Source organism: Brachycentrus maculatus, unplaced genomic scaffold (assembly GCF_059751285.1).
Source record: "Brachycentrus maculatus isolate JH-2025_06_01 unplaced genomic scaffold, ASM5975128v1 h1tg000218l, whole genome shotgun sequence".
NCBI classification, from domain to species: Eukaryota; Metazoa; Arthropoda; class Insecta; order Trichoptera; family Brachycentridae; genus Brachycentrus; species Brachycentrus maculatus.
The window spans coordinates 159,867-170,000 of NW_028280969.1; the positions used below are offsets into that span (position 1 = coordinate 159,867).

General features: G+C 32.1%; 1 protein-coding gene across 2 annotated transcripts in view; it reads left to right on the forward strand.

Moving 5' to 3' along the window:
* Window positions 1-10,134, forward strand: part of FER (tyrosine-protein kinase Fer) — a 149,305-nt gene that overhangs the window by 11,559 nt on the left and 127,612 nt on the right. For both annotated transcript variants that reach the window (XM_088264165.1, XM_088264166.1), the window contains exon 2: window positions 5,779-5,969. In XM_088264165.1, the coding sequence (XP_088120291.1) occupies window positions 5,779-5,969 (191 nt within the window). The remainder of the gene's footprint in view (window positions 1-5,778; window positions 5,970-10,134) is intronic.

Sequence of the window (10,134 nt, forward strand, 5' to 3'; positions counted from 1 at the left end):
GCATACACTTTCATATAAATATAGTTAGTATTTAGTATTTCCACCTTTGGCAGAAATAACTGCCTCAATTCTTTTTGGCATACTTAAAATGCACTGTTTTATCATGTTTTTTATTTCTTCGTCTTCTGACCAAATTTTTTGAATATTTTTTTTTAGACAGTCTACTGTCAGATTTGGAAATGAGTATACCTTATTTTTTAACATGCTCCATACGTTTTCTATAGGATTAAGGTCCGGAGAATTTCCAGGCCAGGGGAGCAAAGGCAGATTTTTGTTAGAAAAAAAAATTATTATTGATTTAGCCCGGTGGCAAGGTGCCCCATCCTGCATGAAGGTGTATGGACCTTCTGTTGGGTCGAGTGTATGGTAGAAAGGCAATAAAATTCGTTCGAGGACCTGCTTATAGGAATTTTGGTTCATTGTTCCTTCCACGAAAAACAACGGCCCAGGTAAATTGTTAATAATACATGGCCATATCATTGTTGCAGGGGGTGTTTGATAACTTTTACCACACAGGCCTCATTGTAACGTTCCATTGGTGTTCTCCTGACGAATCGACGGCTCTCTGTCACGGCTTCTAACCGGCACTCATCACTAAAGATGACCTGAAAAATAATGAAAATTTAAGTTTAATTCAAATATATAAGTTTATTTACTAAAATGATATGTTGAAAATTACATTTAAATAAATACCTTTTTCCAATCATCTACCGAGTAATTTCGATGTAGCCTGGCCCATTTTAATCGATCCGCTTTCATTCGTGGTGTCAATTTTGGTACTTTTACAGGGCGCCTGCATTTCAGATTTACTTCGTAAAGACGTCGCCTCAGTGTTGATACCGATATATTTATACCCTCTTCTTCCAATTTTATTTTTAATGTTTTTGCTGATGCACTACGGTTTTCTAAGGCACTTTGAACGATTTTTCGATCAGTCCTCGGTGTTGTTTTTCTAATCCTACGACAGTTCTTTCGCCGATTGCTGGTGGCGGGTGACTGATTTTTTATTGATTTTGAAATTCTGTCCACTGTTTGACGAGAAACGTTTTCTTTTTTTGAAATTTCTCTATTAGATAGTATTCCTAATTTCAGTAGCACTATAACACTAGACTTTTTTTCCTCAGAAATGTCTTTAATTTTTCCCATTTTGTCCTTTTCAAAAAAAACACTTGTGTTTACAAAAAAAAATTATAATTTATGAACTAAAATTAAAAATTAAGTTTTTTTCACAAGACACGATAGCTATATAACCTCTCTAAACAAAGCAACAACCAGAACTGAAGAAACTTCACTAATAAATGAGATAGGACTATTTTTTGAACTTTCAACTATCTGTCTACCTGTGCTAATTAGGGACCTTTCTCAGAAAAAGGGTTTGAAATTTTATAAAGGCTTAAATTATCCAGGTATATTTTACATATTATTGAAGGTAATATACATGATATTAGATGTCAATAGAAAACTTAAAGTATTTATGTAAAATAAATATAATAATCCAAAAGATTTCAGAGTATTCAAAAAAATAATGGGTGGCCCTAATTCATTGAGTAGATACTGTATATATATATATATATATATATATTTATATATATATATATATATATATATATATATATATATATATATATATATATATATATATATATATATATTTATGTATATATATACATATATATATATATATATATATATATATATATATATATATATATATATATATATATATATATATATATATATATATATATATATATATATATATATATATATATATATATATATATATTTATGTATATATATACATATATATATATATATATATATATATATATATATATATATATATATATATATATATATATATATATATACATATATATATATATACATATATATATATATATATACATATATATATATGTATATATATATATATATATATATATATATATATATATATATATATATATATATATATATATATATATATATATATATATATATATATATATATATATATATATATATATATATATATATATATATATATATATATATATATATATATATATATATATATATATATATATATATATATATATATATATATATATATATATATATATATATATATATATATATCGCTCACTCCTTTCAAGAACGTCATAAATCAAAAATCGTCAATTTTCAGTTGTACATGTTTTCGGAATGCCCAGAAAATGTACTATATCCCAGCAAAATCGGTATATTTTTAACTTAATATTTACCCACTACAGGGCAAAAAGTGTTGTTTTTGAATTTTGAAGGAAAGGTATGGTTTAATTTATTTTTTTAATAAACTAAATATTTTTCAAATGGAGAAAAAACCTTCAGGTTTTATCTAAAAAGATCTGTTGCACAGTAAAAAGTTCAATAAGTGGCTAGATATTTATTTTTAATACATTGTAATATATTTTTAAACTTTAAAAACGTTCTCCTGAAAAATCAAGTTTTTTGATTTATGACGTTCTTGAAAGGAGTGAGCGGTATATATATATATATATATATATATATATATATATATATATATATATATATATATATATATATATATATATATGTATATATATATATATATATATATATATTTATATATATATATATATATATATATATATATGTATATATATGTATATATATATATATATATATATATATATATTTATATATATATATATATATATATATATATATATATATATATATATATATATATATATATATATATATATATATATATATATATTTATTGTAAATATGCACCTCTGAAATTTCTTAATTTGGTATATGTACCTTGAATAGGAAAAGTTGGCGGAACACTGGTCTAACTAACTTTTCCAAAATTCCTTATTTTAATTTACTACTATTATTTTACATCGAGATCTGCGTTCAGAGCGACTGGAGTACCTAATTACTTGCCTTACCGTTCGAATCTTGCATTAAGACATGACGACGTGTACTATGAACCTAATTATATATTTGTTTCTTTTTTCTTCTTTAAATATTCGGTCGTAACTGCGGCCTAATTCTGTGAATAGAAAGACACAATAAAGTTTACCGTTAGGCGTAATCTACGTAGCGACTATTTTATAATGACATATTTTAAATAAATTTTGTGAGTGTATGTAAAATACGAGCGCGGCTTCTAAGGCGTCATCCTAATACAACTGAAACAAGCGATCATTGCGCGTTCTCGCGAATTTTACTCGGACGAATCCGCGATTAAACATATCGCTCACTCCTTTCAAGAACGTCATAAATCAAAAATCGTCAATTTTCAGTTGTGCATGTTTTAGGAATGCCCAGAAAATGTACTATATCCCAGCAAAAGCGGCATATTTTTAACTTAATATTTACCCGCTACAGGGCAGAAAGTGTTGTTTTTGCATTTTGAAAAAAAGGTATTGTTTAATTATTTTTTCAAATTTACTAAATAGTTTTCAAATGGAGAAAAAACTTTCAGGTTTTACCTAAAAAGATCTGTTGCATAGTAAAAAGTTTAATAAGTGGCTTGATATTTATTTTTAATACATTGTATTATATTTTCAAACTTTAAAAACGTTCTCCTGAAAAATCAAGTTTTTTGATTTATGACGTTCTTGAAAGGAGTGAGCGATATGTACATATCTCGAATGAGTGTCCTAATTGGTCACGCGAATGACAATTAGGACATTTATTCGTGATCTGTATGTTTAAGGCCCAGTATTCGTTAAGTCGTTAAGTCCGCCTCCGTAGTGTAATGGTCAGCACGCTCGGCTACCGTTCTGGAGGTCCCGGGTTCGATTCCCAAGGGGGGTAAAAATAAATATAAGTGATTTTTTCACTGTAATATTTATTCAATATTACCATGGACTGGTACCTGAAGCGGAGGGCTGATCACCTTTCCTTCAAAAGTAAAACGATCATGATAACACTGCGTTTATAAGACACAGTGCCCTATGCACCATTGGGGTGCGGATAGGGGTTTAAAAAAAAATTCGTTAAGTCACAACTCAATTTTTAATATGTATTGACATTAAAAATTGTTATTAAAAAAAATGTATAAATGTAATGATACTATTACCAAAAAAAGTAGAAAAAAGTCTCTCTCCAACCACAATAGCTCAGTCTCTTTTTTGAGACACAGCGCAACTAAAATTATAAGATTGTATTAAGTAGAAATGTCTAGAAATAGTATTAAATTGAAAAAAAATGTCACTACAAGTATAAAAAAAATCTCTAAATCCCTGTAACATTTTATAAATTGTTTTTTTTTCGTAAAACACCATTTTGCATTGAAAAAATAAGTTTTTCTTCGAAATAATTATAAGATTTTGAAGAGAAAGGAGTAATTGAAAGGTAAGGAGTAAAAAAAATGCAAAAAAAATCCATTATACATTTTTTTTAAATCTGGCGCTAACAGACGTGTGACCTCTCCGGTGGTCTCCGGTGGAATGAATGACTGTGTTTGCAAATATCTCCTTAATCGCGGATTCTTACGAGTAAAATTCACGATTACTTGCAATGGTCGCGTGATCGCGTTGTATTGGGACGACGCCTAATTCTTGGCCATATTAGTGAATGACACAATATACAATATTAGCGATGCAATCAGACGTTTGTGAAGAATGCGTCGTATGGGCGCATCGACTATTTTAGGTGTTGCAAATTGAGTAAAATATCATCTCTTTTCATCTCCTTCGTCTCAATAAAGATGAAGAAGAATATAGAAATCTGGGTATTTACAGGGCTATCATAGGATGGTGATCACTTTACACGCGTGCAAAATTCACCCAGATTTGTGAAGTATTTTTACACAAATTATAAGCTGCACAAAAATTAAAAATTAGGTTTTCAGGGGTTCGCAGCGTGTAAAATAATCCTGGTTCGAATCGTGCGTTTGGCCGTCTTTCTTCGGATCGGTGCGTGATCACGGAGCGCATAAATTTGATCGCGCTAAACTGTAGTAGTCGCTTTTATTTTTAAAAACCGTACTGCTGGACGTTAAAATTCCGTGTGGTGCACAAACGCTCTAAATGTTCTTAGATTTTCTGTGGTATAATAATTTCATACTGTCGTAATACTTTCTTCTGTTAAAATTTTTGCATCACTGTTTTACCATGTTAACTGTTGTTTCGGCTAAAATCTGTGTATTTTTCAGAATAATTTATGTATTAAAATAGTATTCGTAAATGTACGCGAGGAGAACAAAGAGACGCAGTTCGTCGACTGTTGTTTTGTTTATAAGATTGTCCCTACCACATGTAACTCCCTTAAAATCGTATATAAGGGGTGGCGGACAAATTTTTGGGTGCTCAGATTAAATAATATTCAAACGTGTATACGTCGCGCTCGCTCTGTTTCTATTGGCGTCGCTTTGTTCTTCTCGCCCTTGTGTTATGTAATTTTTTATATAGGTGTCACTTTGTTATTAATAAGTTTTGAAATTTTCAATATATTTGTGACCCTATGTTCTTATAACGTTGTGATTTTTTAATAAATAAAAGATTGTCTTCATTTGCGCGTTTACGTCTTCCTCGTCGTAAATGTTCCAGTACCGTTAGCAGTAACAACTCGGCTGTCCAAATTTAAAACACAGTAAGGGACATTTTTTGCAGTAGGTTTTTTTTTCATTTATGGATTAAGTAGACTCTACTTAGTCCAAAAATGCAAAAAAACGTACTACAAAAAAAATGTCCCTTACTGTGTTTTAAATTTGGACAGCCGAACTGTAGCTTACATTTTGTGTTACCTTTCCAGAGAGCGTAGTCCTGGGGGCCTGGCGCCAGCTGTGCGCCGAGTGGGAGGCGCGAGCGCGCCGCCTGCGCCGGGGCGCCGAGGCGCTTGAGGCGCGCGCCGTGGAGCGCCTACACGCGCTGGGCGCCGAGCGCCGTCGCGCTCGCAAGGCGGCGCAGGAGGACGCGGCCAGGGTGGCGCAGCACTTCACGCAGGTACGTCTTTTTTTTTAAAATTGTGCCTCAGAAATGTAGCTAAAGTATTTGGGTAGAAAAAAACACCCTACGGGGAATCTAAGGGAATCCAATCACTTCTCGTGCCGATTTCAATTTGAGATCTCAAGGAGGAAGTGCGGGATTTTCCATGGCTGCTGGCTGAACTGAACCCACTTTCTTTCCATTAAGAAATTGGTGAAATCATTTAACTTTATTATACAACCATGCTTACATGGCCCTACTTAGGCTCCAACTTTATAAGTTTTATAGCCTGTTCCCGCTTGAATGAAGATTTGGGATGTTACAATTATTGAAAACATTTATTCATTTTTACTTATATATTTATTTCACAATTAGAAACTATAAATTAAAATAATATGCCCTTACTGAATTTTCCCGTGCAGAGAGCACATTTTACAATATTTATTTATAAAATATATGAAAGAAAATTGTTTATGACATGCTATCAAATATGACATTGCGGAATGAAGTGGTCTATTTCAGATCTACCTACTCCCATTATCCATTTATGAATAGTTATTTTGTATTTAGTTTCTATTTTTAATGACTTTATGGATATTCGAAGTAGGTTCTACAACTTTATTGCATCAAAATCAAAGTTTTTTTGACCAAGTCAGGCAGTGGCGTGCACATATAATTATTTAGGGTAAGCAGTAGAGGTAGGTAGTAAGGTAAGCTAGGTACTACTTACTAGGGTAGGCAATAGATATATGTAGGTAGTAAGGTAAGCTGTTACCACTTAGTAAGGTAGCGTACGTACTAGTTGCATTTTTATATGTCACACATGTAAGTTAGGATACGCACTGCTTTTCTGCATATATGGAAGGCCCTGGTGATAGGTATTGTTTGATGTGTATAAATATTTTATACACACAGTTTTCATTGTCTTTTTAGTGAAATTACGTCACTGTCCTAAATCAGCGACTCCTGTTGTCTCGCGCGCTATAGCATCTCAGTAACTACAGATTAAAGATAACGTATTCAGCTTCTTTTTAAAAAATCTGGTGTTTTCCTAGAATTAAAGTACGTGGGCATGTTTCTGTGCATACATAATGTATAATAATACACATGATGGACTTACGGCCGCTGGTAGAATCTCCCACACTATCGGCAATTCCCAATACGCTGATTACACGAGATAAGCAATACATATGCTTTCTAGGGGCCCGATGAGGTCTGGAAAATAGAAAAAATATGAGATTTTTCATTTTTGAGAATGTGTTAAGAAAATTATCAGTTACGTAAAATATTACCTAGATTCAGAAAAAAATAAGTTGTGACTTAACGAATACCGGGCCTTAACAAACAATATATTTTGTATATTATACCAGAATTTAATAAAAGCATGCTTATGGTTTTATTGCTTTGCCACTGGTCATAGGGTTCCAATATAACAATACCTTTTCATTGAAATTCAGCCATGACCCTAAAAAGGCGTTTTAGCGTTAAATTTTACATTAAGACATTTGTATATTTAACGTGTTAACTGAACTGTAACAAAATATCATGAATAATAATGCGATTAAATATATTGATACGAAAATATTCTATTTAAATATTTTCACTCTTTCACCTAGAAATCTGTCGTAAAATACCGCGTCAAGGACGCTTCGCTGTGTTATTATATGATACATTTATTTTATTTATGTATTTTCCCTGGACAAAACAATAATAAGTGTCGGATTGTGGTCCCGTGGTTAATGTCGTGGACTCTCGAGTCAGAGTTTTTCGGTTCGAGCCCACTCTACCACAATTTTATACCTATTTCTAATAATGAGCCGCTTAGGCTCACAGAAATAGTATGAAATTGAAGTTTTTTTTAAATGATAAAAACACAAATATTTCTCTTTTTAATAAAAATATTTCATAGATAAAAGCGCTCAACGCTTAAATAACATCGAAAATATGTATTCAACGAAAAAATCGCGTCGATATTGTATAACATCTATTTGATTGATTAAGTGTCGACTATATACGTACGTTTACGTTACGATAATGTGTTTATTTTTAAAGTTGTGATGGTATTGTGGCAGAAAGTGTTACAAATTGTACGCAATTTGATCAGAAAAACACACAAATGTAACAAATCATATTCTGCCACTCGGGGACTAATTATTTAGGCCAATAAGAAGTGTTTATTTCGTATCTCGCCTTATAGATAAGTATTTATACCTCATCAATCAATTCTGTGTATTTGCCGTTTACCCCTATTTGCACATTCTTCCAACACATGAAAATTATATCACAGGTGTTATAATACACAAAGCATGAAAAATATTACAGAAAGAAGCGTATAAACCACATGTTAATATCACGGTAGAATGTGGTAACTCGGCCAATTTTGGCATAATATTACATTTAAATTAAATAATTAATTAAGGGTTGATATCTTCTTCTGTGCGTGTCATGTCAGGTCTCCCTGTCACTTGAGAATATTTGTCATTGTTTTGGGCAGCTCTAAACAGCGTCTCAACGGCTTTGATTAATATATCAAGAATAATATATTATAAATAATAATAAATAATAAAGGGGAAGAGAAAGAAGACGTTTCTGGAGAGATCATGTGAGAAGAGCGAGTTCGGATCGAGTGGTGAGGGTGGCAGCGGACAGCGGCATAGGCGGAATCAGACCCCCAGGAAGACCACCTAAACGATGGAAGGATATCTGGTCTTCCACCTCCCAGGAGCGACCCGAGAATGACAGGACCTAGTCCTAAAAGAAGAAGAAGAAGAAATAATAATAAAAAAATCATTCATACAAACTCAAATGGTGTAAGCATTTGTGTATGAAATTGTTTTTATTATTATTATTATTAAATTGGAACATCTTTAACCCTAGATAACTAAACTATATTTGTAGATACATAGTAACTAAACATTCGTCAGGCGGACTACGCAATTAAAAAGTGAAGATCATCAAAAGTATTCATTAAAAATAGTAACTGGTTACATGATACTTAAGCTTGGTTTATTATGAATGAATGTAAGAAATATTTAACAATAAACCACTATTCCGTAAACAAAGCCTGGCGATTGCGGGGTGCAGGGAAGTAAATGCACTTGACTTTTTCGGAAAAGGGCGTCGTCTCGTGGACGAATGTTTAGTTATCTAGGGTTAAAAAATATCATTCAAACCCTTATCTGCACCCGATGGTGCAAACGCAGTGTTAATTATGTAATTTTTAAAAAATAACGACGTAAGGGGTTAATGTTTTAAATTGTATTTTACATTTTAACCAGCGGAAATGACACGAAATGAAATGAGTCATATAAAATTAAAATACAATTTTAAAACATTAAACCCCTATAACGTTCCCTCCGATAACGCGGTATCTATATCGACATTATAGGGGGATTTACTGTAACTATATGAATGTTTGCAAATATGAATCTGTAATTTTAAAATGTTGATAACTCCACGTTTATTACTTATAACCCTTATCCGCACCCAATGGTGCATAGGGCACTGCATCGAATTGACGCAATTTTATCTTGATCATTACTCACATGAAGGCAAGGTGATCACTCTTGCGCTTCAGGAACCAGTCCAGAGTAATATTAAATAAATATTACAGTGTAAAATCACTAATATTTATTTTCACCTCCCCTGGGAATCGAACCCGGAACCTCCAGCACGATAGCTAAACACGCTGACCATTACACCACGGAGGCGGACGTACCATGTTTATAAAAAATTTATAAATACGAGTGTGTATTTGGTGAATATCAAAAAGTATATACAAAGTTTTTTTTTGTAATATTGGAGTATAATATTGGAGTTGGGTGTTTTGCAGTCTGATCCGACGACATTTGTGTATGCTCATTGGACTCGTCAAGCAGATTCCATCACATGTAGTGTTATTTGGTTACAAGGAGCAAACTGTTTCCCCAGGTGTAATTTCTCCGTGTTTACATTCACCCATCGCAAGCCGCTGTTTGCGAACGTTCCGGCTAATATTTGTAAGCTGTAAATTCTTGTCGCAGGTGGAACGAAACAGAGGCCATTAATTATTATTAAACCTTATTAATCCGAGCATATATTTCCATATTTTCTACGCGCAGTACATTAGTTCAAATAAACACAGTACACGTGTCCCGAACATACGTGTATGATGTGACATATACTTGTATGTACTAGGAGATTG